The following is an 18142-nucleotide window of genomic DNA, read 5'->3' as shown; positions in this document are numbered from 1 at the left end:
GACCAAATGCTATGCAGAGAGCCTTTTTGAAGTTTTATCGTTCTTTGAGAAGATGCGAATTAGCAACTCCCTTCCTTGCTTGGAAGAGGTGAGTGTAAACCAAAACGTTTTTCTCTTTAACCTCTCTCTAATCTTGTTAAGATTAGAATTTGACCTCCTTCCGAACTTTTGTTTAACAAAGCCTATTCTGTTTCCATTTTTTTTTCAAATGTTGTTTTTTTGTGTGAGCTTACAATATTTCCAGAACTCAAGTTCTTATGTTGGCTTCCTGAGGCTTAAACAAATACTCTGACCAGTGTGCCACAAATATGTTTTCTTTTTAATTATATTCTGTACATCTTTATTTACAGGTTAAAAATTTAAATTAATGAGAAAATCAATTATTGGTGAAAGGTCAGTTTCTCTCAAACTCACCATCTTAGCTATCATCATCAGATATGGGCCTGCATGCTGGTTGACTGCAAACAAATCCAGAAGCCGCACGTACCAAAAAATGATGTCCAGGCAGTAAATTATTCGTCCTGCTGTTCTCATGGGCACATCTTCCCATCGTAACCCAAAGCCAATGACAAATAAAAGAATGGCTAAGAAATCTGTGCAGTTCCAGTACTCACTAAACCAGACGTTTATCTTCTTAATGGGTTTTCCTGGCTCTGACATGAAAACCTTCAATAAGCCATAAACAAAAATTAGCAAAAGAAAAAAGAGCCATGTCACACAAGGATGTCAACATTATTAGTTATTAGAACAGGAAAGTTACTCCAATTTAATCCATTCCTTACAGTTTTTGTTGTTTAATATAAAGTAAATGATATTCACCAGTTGACTGATTTTATCATACAGTAAAATTTTATTTGATCATTAGTCTGTTTACCAAAGTGGCACAAGGAACAGAAAACTATAGTAAGGAAATATAGTAATTATTGTGCATTACCAAGTTACTTTTATCAATGGTAGGAAGTTAAGAAAAGTTGAAAAAAGAACTTAAACTGTAAATTTTTGCAGTGCTTAACATGAATAACAAATTCAGACAGAAAATGTAAGATTGCTGTAACAGTTTTAAATCCATAATTGCAGCAGGTATTTGATAAAATCTTAGCAAACAAATTGTTAGGTGATACATAACCCAAGGCAGTTCTTAGAAATCATCTGACACAATTTAAGTGAAGTACATGCTCTCCTTTCTGTTGCAATATGCATGTAAATGTTATTCTGTTTTAGAACACATCAGCCCCTCCGCACTGGATGTAGGAAGTTAACAGGACTTTTCTTGTTCAACGTTTTTGAAAACCAGGTTTGATCATAAATCATATATAATCAACGTGATTAACTACGAACATTTGGTAAAGAACAAACAATGAAGGCAAAACGCATTCTTTAAACATCGCATTGTCAACACATGCATTTCTGATTTTGTTATAAAAGTATATATAAAACAGAATGTTAACCAAATGTTAAATAATACTGACTGCAGATAGATCGCTTTCACAATGTAAAAAACAGTAAATCCAGGACATACTGTATGCATTTACTTCCTCACCTCTCTGACCTTCTCAACTGCTGTAGTAAACACATAAAAGATCACCAGCCACTCCTGGATGGTGGGCTTTGGCTCCATTTTTACTAATACTGTGTACGTAAACAGCATAAGGAAGATCATATAGGCCATCTGCAGGAATATGAACCACAACACATTTTCAAAATTAATATACAGTAACACAGCGGGTGTTGGTCTTGTACTACTGAGACAACATAGTAAAAAAAAAAGGAAAGTGGTTCAGATAACATCTAAATGGCAGTAAATCCTAAACTTGTAGTTAAGAAATAAGTGAGCGATTACTAACTGTGTGAAACCAGAATTTTACAATTGGTGCATTGTAAAATTCATAGACTTTCCGTGTCCAGAAAAGTCCTTTCTGCTGTGTAGTCAGAGAGAAATCTATGTCTTCTGGTTTTTCGGGTCCGCATTCAGGATCACAGTCATTCTACAGTGAAGAAAAGTATTTAATTAGCATTTGAAATAAATACTGAAAATGAAAATATATATATACTGTATACTCAGCAACAGCATCTTAATGTTATAGTAGATTGAAAAGATTTTACATTATTATTACTATTAAATTATTTTACATGATATGATTAGCATAATCCGTATAAAAACTGACAATGAAATAATTTCATCATCCTTTTTGTCTTGTTTTTCCACTAATTTGAAAATAATAGAAATAGGAAAAGACAGTTCATTTACCTGGGCTCTGAATGCAAAAGTGTGTGTAGTGCACTTGGGTAAAGCCTCATTAACATTGTGTGGTACAGATCTCCTTGTTTGATCCACATTGAATATATACTGTACAGTACATGTGTGTAAATAAGGAGTTTGGGGATTCTGTTTTAATGGCATGCATAGCTGAGACATGAAATTAATCATGGTGCATATAAATAGTTAAATTGTCACAGTATAAATATACAGCACAGGCTAGTGTTAGGACAAAGAAATAATAAAGAAGCCAGAATTAACTAATTAAAATCCAAGAATTACTGTCTTTCTAAAGAATTCTTGTTAATTAACAGAATGAGTGTTCTCATCCTCTCTTCTCTGAAAAGCAAAACATCAAGATTTTGTATTCACCACTTGTGGCTGATCTTTCCCATTGGATCCATGACTCCCACTCTCCAAGTTTAACTGGTGGGACTCCTGAGACTGAGGAATATGGGACATTTCTGCCTTACTTTTGAACTCAAGCATCAAAATGGTGGGAGGCAACAAGATGCTCAAAATAACCTGAAGGTACGGAAGCACAAACACTGAGACATTTTCCAGAGTTAAAACATGAAAATAAGCATACATTTTGAATATTACAATATTTTTGCTATTTTTATTCTGCTCAACAGGTTATTAATTCTTAATTGCATGTAAAATGTACTCCATGAAGTACAATAACTGTTAAGTGACATAAGGGATTATTCAACCAAGAATCCATTTGAACTAAGGGACCAATAATTTTGGATATACAGCATGTATCAGCTTTTATTTCAGATGGATTTTAAAATGGGCTAATACAAGTTGTATAAATTATGTAAATTATGCTGAGGCAATAACTGTAAATATGAACCCCAATATATTAATTTTTATCATTACTGTTACAGCAGATTCTTTCCAGTTTCTTACTGCTTCGGTTTTGAGTTAAAAATGCAAACACATAATGTTTGTCAGTTCTGATTTTCAGTTCTTACCAGGGTGGGGTGGGAGCATTTATTAGCGTTTTACCTTAAACCAGGAATTTTTTCTCATGTTTAAGCGTCCCATCCATAGTTCAGTTAGCAACATCTGCGTACAGGTGTGAGACACAAAGGGACGCAGCCCAGAGGACACTGCCATCTTCAGGCAGGTGAAGTTGCTCCAGTTCTTCATCTCATAGGTGAGCAGCTTCATGGCCATTCTCTCATTTTGTCTAAAAGCATTGTCCAGGAGATCCACTGCCAGCTGACCAAACTCTCTAATAAATAAGAAGGAGACATGATTTTAAAATTTGAAGAAAAAATAATAAGATAATACAAACTGTATGGTATAATGCTGCTCTTTTGAGTAAAGCATTTACATTTTATTGCTATTTATACTGAATATTTGTGTGCTATAGATAATATTCCACTATATAATGTTACTTTCTTTGTGTGACCAACCTAACTTTTTATTGAAAGCATTTTTCATTTTAAATAGTATTTTGGACTGAATAGATATTGCTCAACTGTACATTTGTAAGTATAAAATGCAAATTCCATTATATCTCTAATCATACTGTTAATGATAAAGTTCAATATCTTATATATATCTTATTTCTTACATATCTTATTTTACATCTAAAATTGTAAGAGTGTTAACAAATGGTTTTTGGGCGGTTAAATTCTAATCTTGTACTTCTGCTCTTTGTATAAATCTGGCCAGGAGTCCACAACTCTTTGGACATCTTTTGAAACACCCTTCCTTTTCACCACAGCTTCACTGTTGCAGCAGCCTCCCTAGTTCATTCCTTGTAAGTGAGGGTAGGTGATGACAGCTTTGACCTTTTGTCGGTCCTGTCATTTCCTCAACCAGGTACGTTAACACCAAAGTATTAAGTATGCTATTCTTTTATTTGTTTATTTGTATTTGCATTTCACTGCAATTAGATTTTGACCAAACTACTGCAATATTGTACTGTATGTGGATGAAACTGCACACACTGTGAGTATATCTTTAGTTCTTCTGAAGTGTTATCCCCCATGTTGCTCTCCTTGGCTTCGTTTGCCATGGCCCTGTATAGTTTGCAGGCCACTACAGCCTTTGCCATGGCCTCTTCCCCATGTTGCCAGAGAAACAGAGCCATCTTCTGTCGCTTCATCAACACTGCCCACACAAACAGATCATTGAAGCTGTAAGTGAACAGTGGAGATTCATTTTCCTGGGAAAAAATCAGGTCCGCTTTTTGCTTCTTTTTCGACTTTTGATGAAAAAGTGTCTTTTCCTACAGGAGAGTAAAATATTGTTAGAAATGAGTCCACACTACACTAAGGGACCGCAAGTTAACTTTCATTATATGATTTTTTCACGGTAAAAGAAGATTGAACATATCTTAATATTTAAATTTAACCATTTACTCTTCGTGCCATCAGTATTATTTAGGAACCACTGGAATAATGTAGTTGGTTGTTACATAAATTGTCATTTGCATTTATAATTTTGACTATTTTCATTAATAATAAATCTGTTCATATAAAAAAAATCATTATAGTTACCTTGCGTTTGTAAGGCTGAGCTGTTCTGAAGAAATATGATTGTGGTATGCTGTCTTCATTTCCATGCCTGCCATAGAGGTGTTTGCTATCATTGTTAAAGCTGACAGAATTTCCTTGACTGATTTTCTGAATGAGGAAAACAATACAAAATGTAAAGCACTATTTACACGAAGAATTAAGCATAAACCTATTTGGAACATTTTTATAAAATTAACATAATGTATTAGAAAATGTAGGTTTATAGGTTGGAAACATTGACACCAGTTTGAAATATATAAAACTTCTACTTTCAGAATACAATTGTCCACACTCATTTTTTTGCATGAAAATGACGTTCTTGGAGAAGAAACCCCTATTATTTTTGTATTTCACACCAGTTATAAAATACGACAGTGAAATGAATTACTTTAACATATTTTACACAATGAAAATATATTGCTGTTGTATGAATTTCTACACTGTAATGAGCGAGTCAGTGTAATGATGATACAATATAACAATTTTAAAACAAAGAAAAAGGACTCAGATTTACACGAGTATTTGTTTGAATACAGTACAATAATTCTTATGTAAGAACATAAGAATGTTTGCAAATGAGAGAAGGATATTTGACCCAGGATATAAAGGAACAACTAAAGGTTTATTCCATGCTGAAGAGAGAAGAAAAGAAACACAATGTGACATATCCGAAAAAGGCTCCATTGACGAAACGTTGTGTTTCTTTTCTTCTCTTTTCAGCATGGAACAAACTTTCACTTGTTCCTTTGCAGCCTGCACATGCTGACACAGCCACCTACTTGAACTACTTTGCCCCACGATTTTTTCTAGCTTTTAGACTGATGTGATTTCAATTCCTGAAAGAAGGGATAAAATGGTGGCTGAACAGTTTGTTCCAGCTCCTGCTTACCTTTTTCTGTCTGTAGAGGCTATTGTAAAGAACTCGGAAATGCTTGCGTGTATAGGTACTCCGATATGCTCCCCCAATTAAGTATTCAATCACCAGACCAACATCAATCAGTGATATCTTGTAGTCTGGCGGAAGATGACTCTGTAGATGGGTTATCATTTAAAATATTTAAAATTACAGAATAAATATTACTTTTTCAAATCTAGTGTGCATAGATTCAATGAAGACTGGAAGAATCTATGTAAACTGGATTAAAATGAGTACTCTTCTTAATCTTATACATTTGACTGCTGCAGTCACAACTACACATACCGAAGGTATTCTGTCAGACAGCGTTAGCAGTGTATTGTCATTTTAGATAAGTTTGTATTGTCTTCCAGGGTGCATTTATACTATTTCTCCATGTTCACTGCAGTCTTTTAGCTCTCTGGAAATGATACTCAGTTCCATAGTGTCACTCTACGTTTATCTGTTAGCTTGGCTCAATGGAGACAAGGCCTTATTCTAATATCTGTATCTAATATATGTCAACATTTTGTGGAATTCACAATGGGATTTCCAAATAAAGTTTCCTAGATTTAACATAGATGAAAACAAATAAGGAAAGAAAGTCCAGTAATATGAAAAAAACTTTGTCACCAAATTAAAGTGCAGCAATCTTAACAATATAGCAAAAAATCGTATTCATATCTTTGTTTATTATGATTTTATTTGGAATCACAAGTTATGATTCATTTCATCTATCAAGCTCTCTTGACCCATGTGTTAACACTGTTGGGAGGAGAACACAAAATAGACTTTCTTTCTGAATATTCACATATCACAGCCTGTTATCATATGTTAAGACCATAAATCCTCTGGGAGGATTCAGTAACAACACAGCAAGCTCATAGACTGAAGACACATGGGTGGTGTTGAGGGACAAGGTGAGAATGACCTAGCTGACTCAAAGCCACCTGACCTTAGTGATATACAGTATGTTAATGAGGTACAGTACATAAAATGATTCTGCTATATATCTGCTTACCTGCTTCACATCCTTTACCAGGTGATACAAGAGACTGTGTGTTGGGCCCTGCCACTGTGGAATAAAAAGATATTTACAGTTTAGAAAGAAGGGCCATACTGAATGGTAAGCATCCATCCATACATTTTGTAACTGCTACTTACAATTCAGGGTCACGGGGAGCTGGAGGTAACAGCACATTAACCTTAGGGATTTCTTTGCACAGTAAACCGTACTAGTTTTAAGCAATAACTCTGGTTTAAAGTGACATATATGAGTTAATAATTTACCGTGGTTTACGATTAACTATACACAAAACTAATAAACGTTTCAACACTTCTGTACCCTTTGGTTAATCCTTCTCCTGTGCCAGCTGTTTGCTATTGCTTTTTAAAGATAAGATATCACCATTGTTACAAATTCAGTTTGAATATATCTTACTTATTGATCTCTTTAGATAATATAAAAGGCTTTGTACAGTAAATATCCTACATGATAATATAAGTACAAATGGATAAGTATATAAGTACAAATAGGATTATTCAATCCACATAGTGTATACATGATAAGTAGTTAACTACACAGTAGAAATGCAATGAATACAATCATTAGTATTTTATGTTATACAAGGTCTTATCATATCAATTTAGAGTGTTAATCTGTTGCTTTAGAAACATCTGCCTTGTACTGGAATGCCTTCTATCAAATGGATAACTACTGCTTAATCACAGTAGGAATCCAACTTACTGTAATAGCTGGATTTTAGAAATGAAGTGCAACACACAAAATAATCCCTATCCAACATTCAGTATAAGGTTAATTAGAAAATAAGCAGCTGGGAGACAAAAAGAATATCACCGTGTTGTACAACTCCTCCAATCGGGAGACTGTGAGAAAACGGTTCATGCACATTCCATTTTCTATCAGGAGCTTGACAAAATTCACTCGGTCCATCACAAGGGCATCAAGCATAGCCTGTTCCAAGGAACCAACCTGGACATGTATAGTACAAGAAAAGCTCAACAATCTGCGTTATAAGAAGCAAAACTGTTATTTGCATTAGACAGATTTATCATATCCTTAGTATTTTTTTATTTTTTATATTTAAATGGAATTATTTTCATTGGGATAATTTATCTCAAGCTCCTGCATACTTTGCTTTTTATTAATATACTTTATTGTGTAAGTTAACTTTAGGACATACACCTAAGTTCTCTCAAGATTTCAAATGCAGTAGTAAATATACAGATTTTCTTTTTTCTTTTTGCATATACTCAACAGGAATAAAATCATTTTTCAAGTCATATTTACATCTCATAACAAAATATAAATAAAATCATCATATTCAAACAATGTAATTCATTACATCACATTACAAATACCTTCCAGTGCTGTCCATAGACCAAAATGTGTTTTTTTGCAATATCCACTTGATCCCATGCTAATGCAATGCTTAACTGATCAGATGTTGATGCATGGGTTCCTGGTAAAATATGGGATAAAAAAGTATGTTACAGTATGTGAGAATTTAGATTTCATATGCACAGACAGGAGACACAGACATTTTAATACCTGTAGATCACATTTAAATCTTGATAGGAAAATTATATATAATACATTTACTTGAAGATAAAAAATATTTGTCATTTTAAAACAAAATTTCAAAGTACATCTGTTTCATTTACCTCAGGCATTTTACCTCAGGTACTTCCTTTACTACTCCTGTGTTATGTGTGTTAGATGTGAAAACAGTAATCATAAGGTTACTGTGCTTCCTTATGCACAGGTCCCATTTTGAAGAAAAAGAAAGAAATATGGAGAACATTTCCTTTCTGAGGTCTGTAGTTTTACAAACTCAGGCTACACAAATGAGATTTTCAATGTTAAAGTAAGTCAGACTTTTCATCACTATAGAGAGTAACAAAAGTTTATTTAAAGAGACCATTACCTTTTAATATAACAGTTAACATAGCCGTGCATACATCTTGCTGATCGTCTGATTCTGCATCAAAGACAGTGATCTAGTTTAAGGGAGAAATACAATGTTACATATATGCATTAGATATTACACAATTCTCACTTGCTTAAAGACAATGTATTTGCATTAATAAATGTGTTGTTATTAAAAATGTGTTGTTATTAAAAATAATAATGTTAATAATAAAATTAAATGATAAAAATAAAAAATAATATTGTTCATTGAAAGCAGAAGTTTACAGTTTTTGGATAAATAAAGCTGCAAGATGCTCTCCATGAATCTCAACAAGGTATTTTTGACATTTTGTGTGTCTTAACTGTACTTTTTTGATACTTCACGTTCCTTTTCATACAGTATGGTTAATCACATTAAAGATTAATAAAATGGTGAAGAGAATGTAGGATAAATGCTTTTTATACAGTATATTCCCAATCTTAACTTGATCTTTGAGTGATACACTTCCAATTGTTTAGAGCTTGCTATGTCCTGGGACCAAATTATTATCCCCAGTTTTATAAATATGTAAATACATTTTGCACTTATTATTCCAATTATTCTGTTAACTCTCGTTTTAGAAATTCAAAAGCTTTTGATTTGTGCCTGACTGCTAACTATACAATTCTGTTTGATTGAGATCTAAGCTAGTCTTAGATCCCCAGCCTCAGAGCACTGCTGAGTTGGAGAATCACAGGTCTCAAAAGCAGGGTGTCAACACATGCAATCCACAGTGGACTGGGATACAAAACAATTATTATTTACGGCTTACTGTAGTGCTGATGCTGACACTGATACTGATGCATAATCAGATGAGTGCTGTTTTAAAGAAGCATACAACAGTATAGACAATTTTCTGGCAGTTAAATAAGATGCTGCACCATTGGGAATTGATATTTGGGAATGAGCAGAATTAATTACCAGAAACTACAGTATAAAAGGGCTAAGTGTACCCCATTAAAACTTTGTGGCATAACAAGATAGCTGACATATTTCAAAATATGTGCAATTTATCTGAAATGCAGTTTAAGTAGACATGAATTCTGAGGAATTACATACAGAGAATGGGCCTATACGTTACCAGTACTTAGATAGTCATAATAATTTATTCTTTATGTCATTTCTCATTTCAGTCCACCTCAATGACAATAAATTTAAGAAAGATGAGAAACAAAATAGCAATTTTTGGGGGAGACAGAGTTGGTCACATATGGCCCTTTTGATAGTAGCTTATTGATTCATCAAACATATCCAGATGTTTTTTTGAAGGAAGCCAAAGTATTGGCTTGAACAACATGTTTTTGGAGCTTGTTCCATCTGCCCACAATCCACTGGTTAAGGAAGGGGCTCCAGTTCTTGATTTTAAATGCAGTTCCATATGCTGTAGTTTCTCTTCGTGTCCACTGGTTCATGTTTCACTGTTCATTCTGAAGACATCCATTGCATTGGCATTGTCAGTGCCCTTGTATGAATTTGAATATTTGATTCAGGTTCCCTTCTTGTGTGTTCGAGTCGTAAAGGTTCTGTTCTTCCAGCTTGTCAGTGTAGGACATTCTCTTAAGACTTTGAATGTATCTGGTTGCTCATTTTCTGGATGGATTCCAGAGCAGCAATAGATATTTTTTTTAAGTGTGGTGACCAAAATTGTACACAATATTGTAAAGGAGACCTACCTAGTGCATTGTACCATTGTAACATGAAAAACATCCCTTGATTGTAATTCTACACTTTTTACTGCATCGTCTAACATTTTGTTTGCCTTTTCAACTGCTTTGCCACATTATCTGTAAAATATTAACACTGTGCCAACATAAAGACCCAATTCTTTTAACTTACTGTAAATAGCCTCTTCATTTCAGTGTTTGTATTTATTGTTTATGTTTGACACCTGCCCCATTACATAACGCTGCCACCACCATGGTGTTGGCTGGGTGATGCATTGTGTTGTATTTGCACAAGAGGAAATGTTTGCCATGTAGACTAAAAAGTTCCAGTTGTGTATCACCTGACCACAAAACTTGCCATATGTTTTGTTGTGATCTCCAAGAAGAAACTAAAGTGCTTTTTTTAGTTCCCTATAGGACAGCTTGGACCAGTCCTGGCCTGGACCCACAATACTGAAGCCATTCTGAACAGGGCACAAGTGTGCCTCCACTTCCTGAGGCATCTGAGGAAATGTGGGATGAGTAAGCAGATAGTCTTGAGCTGTTATTGTTGTACCGTAGAAAGTGTCTCGACCAGTGACATCTTACTATGGTAACACAACACAGGACAGGAAGACAGTACAGAAGGTTGTGACATCTGCAAAAAAAAACCTGACTTACCATCCACTGAAGAGATCTACAGCATATCCACTGTTGCTGAAATAAAGCCTGTGCCATAATATAGGGTTTTAACCACCCGGACACAAACTCTGCTTACAGTATATTTGTGGTCTGGCAGCAGGTACCACAGCATCAAATACACAATACTGACCGACGACTAGCCACTACCACCGACTGCAGAATGTTTTGAAGTTTTTGAAAATTCTTGGTTTACTATTGTGTATTGCAAATATACTGTATGCTGTATGTTGTATTGTATTGTCTACTGGAAGATACTGTCTTTGCACTACAAGCCTGCCGCTTTCACTTATTGCTGCTTTCACCTCTCTTTTACACAACAAAAGCAATTAAGAATTCCAATGCACATGTTACAAATGGCAAACAAACTTCGATCTTGAACTATGCAGTTTGTAGATATTGTAACGCATACGGCCGACGTTGCAGGTTGTGCGAGCCGGCTTACCAGCGTGGTGACGTCACCGTCCTTCTCTGTGAACGGCAGGGACCGCAGCCTTCGGGCTGATGGGAGATCTCCCTTTAGCTCAACTGGCTGGGTCCCTGTTAAGTGACGCCGGAGGCCTGGGTTCGAGTCCCCGATGGTGGGGGGCCAACCTGAGGCGGCAGCGGCGAGGGCACTTACCCACATGAACCAGAGAGCGCTACAATATGTTGGTGGTACTTACTGAATCTCTGTGAGCCATACATTCCATTAGAGTTTTAAAGAGCTGATTGCACTGTGTCTTTTCAAAACTGAAACTGTTCTGGATCATAAATAATGTGTCTTCTTTAATATCCGGAGGAAGCCCTCTAAAAAATACAGCAATATCAGAATCACATTAAATTAAAGTTATTAAATGTTTCCAACCCAGCTGATAGTGTACAGTGTTCTCCAAAACAGAATAACAACCTCAAAACATTTACTGTATGTGCCTTACTGTCAAGTAGTCTGTATTTGTCATCATGAGATAATATAAATAACAAGTACAATATAATATCGATTATATATGTGGGTAATTAGAAAATTGATTTCAAGTGATCATATGAATGATCATATGACAACAGATTTACTTTAAATACAGCTTGGAGAGAATAAGTCATCATTTGGTTGCATATCTCCTTGGGCAATAACTGCATGAAGTCTGAAAACCATTGAGCTCACCAAGCACTCTGTATAATCATTTGAAATGCTTGATTGCAGTTGATTTGAGTTCTTGCCTATTCTTGAGGTGTTTGGACTTCAATTTTTTGTCACATTATGCCTTACAAGTCTACAAATTATTTAAAAAAATGTATTTGGATGTTTAGATATACATACAATAGTTATTAAAACAAAAGTTGCTCACATTTACTTTTGTGATCTACAACATACTTGTATAACATAAGCTGTGTTATGTTGACTATGCATGATGCATTGTGTTGACTTGTTAGCCTTCTTTTTGCTTAGTGTTTATAATAGCAATGTTAATGACACGTTACTAAATGATGAGCAGAGATGCGAAAACAATCTGCTCGCTGTGAAGTATCTGCAATCAATTCCACGCCAATATCTCTTTTTCGTCCCTTTGCATACGACTTGATCACATTGTTGGCTCTCACCTGCCTTCAGCTGTTTGTTTGTGCACGAAAGCCAGGAGGTCAGCAGCCCCCCCAGTCCCTTCAAAGACCACCACAGGCACAGGGGGGGTGCTCCTGACATACTCCCACACTAGTGGCACTGCACTGGGGTCACCTTCTACCAGCACTGCCACCACGGGAACACCTTGACCCAACCCTGAAAAAGAAGGTTCACCACACAGTTGGTCACAACATCCTCCTGGATATGTTTAAGCTCCAAGGACGTGTTTGTGTAATAAAAGACCTGGAAAATATCCCTCCCAGGCTGTATTAAATTTTTTTGACTAAAGCTTCCAATACCAGTTCAATGTGTAGTTTTTAATAATTGACTAGACGTCTGATATTAATACAAGGCTTAAGACTGGAAATTGTGTTTTCGAATCCACTAATTAATGTTTTGATTTTCAGTCCCCATTAAAATCTACGTTGATAGTGTAGCGATTACTATCTTCCCACCGGACATTTGGGAAGGAAATGTCCTGAGGTGGGAATGGCCAACCCAAGGGCTGGTAACTCCTGTCAGTTCTAGAGGGGAGATGAAGAGGGAAACTGCATGTGAAAAACTGCTAATTTCCCCAATAACCTCAGGGTAAAACACAACTCCCCTCTTAGTAAGAAATGTCTAGCACTGACAGGATAAGAGACCTGCACCTTTTCAGGCAAGAACAAAGATAACTATGAGGAGACCTCATTCATTGACAAAGCAAACTACTGGACTGAAAAGAGAGGACACAAGCTGAAACTACTAAGAAGTACAATTAAAGTGGAGAACGGGTGGCACTTTTTCACAACAGATTGTAGGAGACTGGAACAAGCTACCCAGCTGTGATATTAAACTGGTTTCTTTTAACAAGCTAGTTGGGCCTCCTATTTGTAGCCTTTCCTACTGTATGTTATATGTCTGTATAAAAACAATTCCAAGTTCTACAAATGTGCTTGGTATCTGTTAGATATATAAAAAAAAACATATGCTGTATATAACTGTACATTATGACATAAAGTCATTATTAAATGTCACATTCCTTGACTAGTAAGACTTACTGTATACACATCTACTGAATCTGTATTTGAACTTAAGTAGTTATATAATAATTAATGATATGTTAGTTATTATGTCTTATCCTTCACTGTGTTCAGTCTTCAAAGCCTTCTTCTTATGTTTTGGTGAAAGGAAGAAGAAAAAATGAAATATTTCCTATGAAGTCTCAATTTTCATTGCAGAGATATGATAAGAAAAAAAATAGCATGTACCAAAACCATAACAATACACTGACATCACATATACCGTTCATGATACTAACTGGAGTGAATCTTCTGAAGGCCGATGATTTGTTCGAACTTTCTCCTCAGGTTCATCTCACTTCCGAACCTTCCTACAGTCCCATCGTCCACCAGGACAAAGTGAGAGTGCAGACTGTTGAGGCACATCAGTTTGCTCAGGGGGTTGCCCAGTGTTTGATAGGGACAAACAACCTGAACAGGTAAAACAAATTCTTTTACAATTCTGCCTCATTTCACTGCAGTTCGTTCTGTTTGACTGTTAATAACTGTTAAAAATTGTGCTACTCTTAAAATAAAGAAAATAGAGCTCTGGAATGTTTCCTCTTTTGTCTACTTTGTCAATAAGTTCATTTTCACACAACATAAAGGTAGATTTCAATTTAGATGAAGCAGAGACAGCAGTGAAATTAAATATTATTTGATTTGATGCCATCATTTTAAAAACAAAAAGAATAATTTTGCGTGACAACACAAGGAACTCTTACATTAAATTAACAGTTTTCTTACAAAGATAATAATATATCTGATCTACTGTGATGAAGTTTGTACATATCAGACTTCAAACAAAAGGAAATGTCACACAAGTAGCATCTACTTCATTGTGTCTTACTCCTATCAGATTTAGCTTGGAAACCAATTAGAAATCTCACAGTTAATAACGGTTCATTTTAATGTGTAAAAGAAACATTCTGTAAAAGCATAAGAAGCATAACAGTATGAAGTAAAAAATATTCAAATTAAAGTTGGTGAATTAAGCAACCATCAATCCAAGATTGCTATTGCAATTGCTATTATTATTATTATTATTGAATAGAAGCAGCACTTACGTCTTTCCCTATTAAGTCACATTGGTTCTCAATCACTCCCCATGGAGCTATTCCAATTGCATACCTCTTCCGGAAATCATGATCACCATGAGTTTTAAGAGCATCCCCAACATGTCTTGCTATGCCTAGAAGATAAAAGGAAGGAAGTGTGTGTAGGGGGTCATTCTATGCAATTTTTGGTCACATGCACTTGAGATAAGATATTTTCTAGTTCGATAACCATAGGAGGATTTTCGTTTTGCACATACAGTGCTATACATCCATACAGAAATGTTTAAGTGTTAAGCTTAACCAACAAACTCTCTTTCTTATGTATTAATATTCTTATCTGTGTGCAGACAAGAATACTTCAGATTCCGAGTGACATAGTGCTACTTTAGTTAGTAATTTAAAAAATATTGTGTAAATTGATATTTTAAATATAAAGTTAGTAAGCATATGTATTCTTATATTCCATGATGAAACATTAGGTACATTAATTATTGTCTGAGGAAATAATGACTCATTAGCAGACAATAATTTCTTGCATTTAGAGTACACTCAAAAAAGAGAGAAGACGTTTAGAATGTTACCAATAACCTGTCAAATACGCTTAGGTGCTCTTGTTAAAGCTGCTGAATTCAAATCAAGGGACAGCATGTAAAAACTGTACAGTGCACAACTATAGTCATTCTATTGACCATATACAGTATTATTGCACTGAAATTAGTCCTGAGATGGACAACTGGAATGATAATGCACCTGGAAAGTGTGTCATATGTATTTGGATAATGTTAATCAGTATGAAAATGTATTAAATTAATAAAAACTCCTCTTACGGGATTCTAAATTTTAAAAGGGTCTGGCAAAGTCAAACGCTTTCTTTTCTTAGTTCTTTAAATTATATTTGATCATACGAACCAATGAGTGTTCCGCTGCAGACATGTACAGTAACTGTTTTTGTTGCTTAACTGAAAAAAAATACCTGCATTAATGCCTTCGGTCACTATCCATGCTCCTGTTGTTTCTGCTGCCTTGATCAGGCCCTTTCCAAAGATATGTTTTACCTTGGGAGGGAGCTCAAAGTTATGATTGCCTCCATGGACAGAAATAACCAACTTTGGTAAGTCCATCTGCCACTCCTTCACTATAAAGTGTAACAGTTGGTCCAATTTTGTATCATATGACACTCTGAGGTACTGAAAATGAGAAAGAAACATGGTTTTGAAGTGCTGTACATGTAATGACAATTGTCCAATTCCAACAAGTAGACAGCAAGACTCTCATCATACTGTAAATTTGTCCTTACAAGACATGCATCCAAAACAGAAGGCCTGAATTGTAAGTAATTATTATTACTTAATTAGATTATTAGTTAATCTAAAAGGAATCAGTTTATTTAGAGAGAATTAGAAAAATGCAACATTTTTCACAAACTTATCAGGAAAATTAGAAAATGTTTTTGTAGCAGGTGTCACATTTCTAACTCACTACACTGCCTTTGTTGTACGTCCTTTTAGAATGTTGCCACATCAGCAGAAAATGAGGACTCGGGTCTTTATTGATGTAGTGACGTGTAGTCAGGTGGCCATCAATCCCTATAAAAGGAGCTCTGTAGCAACCAAACACTTAAACTGTCCTGACTGTAACACTTAAGCTTTCCCATCAGTTGTTCTGTTGTACGTGGTAATAAGTGCTATCATTCTGCACTTGTTGGTATCCATCATGATGGTCTACACAAAACCTAAATTCATCACAAAAGGGAACTTGGAACTGCTGGAGAGATTACTTGAGATGTTGGTCTAATATCAATAAAACATCAAGAAAAACAGAAAGCACAGATAAGAAAATGACTGCTCAAAATGTTCAGTTTGGAGTGATTTAATCAGATGTAATTAGAGACATACCATTAAAATCTGTATTAGTACCATTGCTTTTTCATATTTATAGCAATTGTCTAGATCAAGGGTCAGTAATGTACTTGTGCCAAACTATGCACTCTTGGAGAGTCTTATCGATTCTTCAATGTAAAGACCATGCCCCTGATATGGGCTGAAAACATAAAGGTTTTGTAAAAATCACTGAGGATCAAATTGCCCAGTCAGTGGTAATCTTCTATTGTATTATAGATCAAGAACATCTTCATACCAAGATTTCTAATTCTGAGCTTAATTATGTGAATTTTCTTGTTGCTCCATCTGCGTTGATGCACAGGCAGTCTGAAGCAAAGCTTGAGGAGATGGACAGAGCATACCAGGATATTTCACTCCACAGGAATATTAGTGGGAAACTTTTGACATGCATTGTGGACTGTCTACGTACTGTAGATGCAATCATGATCTTTCTTGTCAGAAAAATGTTAAAACTACTTTGAACTGGATGACAACACGTGAATAATGTTTCCGACATCACTGCATATCTAAACGAACTCAATTCCTATCTGCTGACCACAGGACCTCTAGGTAAAAGCTAACAATATAATATGATAAGTCATAATTGTAGAATTTAGGAATTCATAATTTTATATTTACACACGTAAGTTAGAAAGTAAATACAGTCATTTAGAAAGTCATGTACAATTTTAGTAATGTGTATTTACGGAAATCTTTATATGTACTGTTAAACCTGTCAGATGTTTCAGGAAAAAAATAAATACAGCAGACTTTAGAATCTACTTTAGACTTTAGAATCTGGGTGAATACCAATTATCTCAAATCTTTGGACAAGTATTCTGAATATAAGTTTTATGAGACCATATTCATGTTTTAAGCACCCTTCTAAAGAGGTGTTTCTGACAGAAAATGAATTCAACAGAGCTTCATTTGTGCAGGTTAGCAACAGTTTGATGTGCTGATGGGCCTTTCAGCTCCTTCACATGGCTGTGGGATATGAAAGCAACTAGAATCTTTTATTGGCATCTGTTTAATACTCACAAGTTAACACCTCACCTTTCATGTAGATACGGTATTAGTTCTAATTTGTATGATGATGACACATATATTTATGTTTTGTTAAAAACATTATTTCGGTCAGGCACTATTTACTTTGTCACACTGCGTATCTTAGATTAAATGCTAAGAAACTGATGCAGCATATCTTTTTACATCTGAACTCTGAACAGGTTGAAGTTAGAATAATTGGCTCTCCTTATCAGGTATGCAAATGTCTCAACCTTAGTTTTAATACTTATGGTCCTGGAATCAGTCCAGGTGGCTAAAGAAAGGCAAAGTTCTTTATTAAATGGCATTAGTATAGAAAAGGGAAATCTACTAAAAGTAATTAAAATTTCAAGGTCTCATTGTAGTCTCTCCGTTGCACTTAAAAGAACTTGACAAGTTACTTATAGACCATTTGTAAAACATATTCAATAGCTACTCAAGGAAGAAACTACCCAGTGACTAGAAATTTGCTAATGTAATCCCCAACCACAAAAAGGGAGAAATATCTTCACTACATGCT

General features: G+C 35.1%; 1 protein-coding gene across 1 annotated transcript in view; it reads right to left on the bottom strand.

Moving 5' to 3' along the window:
• Positions 1-18142, bottom strand: part of trpm6 (transient receptor potential cation channel, subfamily M, member 6) — a 39816-nt gene that overhangs the window by 15941 nt on the left and 5733 nt on the right. The window contains exons 5-21 of the mRNA XM_088912316.1: positions 15669-15882; positions 14705-14829; positions 13898-14069; positions 12579-12753; positions 11666-11789; positions 8635-8707; positions 8069-8169; positions 7545-7679; positions 6708-6761; positions 5681-5821; positions 4774-4899; positions 4222-4502; positions 3269-3497; positions 2630-2782; positions 1845-1985; positions 1541-1669; positions 415-666 (exon numbers count right to left, since the gene is read on the bottom strand). Of these exons, the coding sequence (XP_088768442.1) occupies positions 415-666; positions 1541-1669; positions 1845-1985; positions 2630-2782; positions 3269-3497; positions 4222-4502; positions 4774-4899; positions 5681-5821; positions 6708-6761; positions 7545-7679; positions 8069-8169; positions 8635-8707; positions 11666-11789; positions 12579-12753; positions 13898-14069; positions 14705-14829; positions 15669-15882 (2625 nt within the window). The remainder of the gene's footprint in view (positions 1-414; positions 667-1540; positions 1670-1844; positions 1986-2629; positions 2783-3268; positions 3498-4221; positions 4503-4773; positions 4900-5680; positions 5822-6707; positions 6762-7544; positions 7680-8068; positions 8170-8634; positions 8708-11665; positions 11790-12578; positions 12754-13897; positions 14070-14704; positions 14830-15668; positions 15883-18142) is intronic.

Source organism: Atractosteus spatula, chromosome 3 (assembly GCF_055471065.1).
Source record: "Atractosteus spatula isolate fAtrSpa1 chromosome 3, fAtrSpa1.hap1, whole genome shotgun sequence".
In the NCBI taxonomy this organism is placed as follows: domain Eukaryota; kingdom Metazoa; phylum Chordata; class Actinopteri; order Semionotiformes; family Lepisosteidae; genus Atractosteus; species Atractosteus spatula.
The sequence above is the reverse complement of the archived record's forward strand: the minus strand, read 5'-3'. Positions and strand labels throughout refer to the sequence as shown.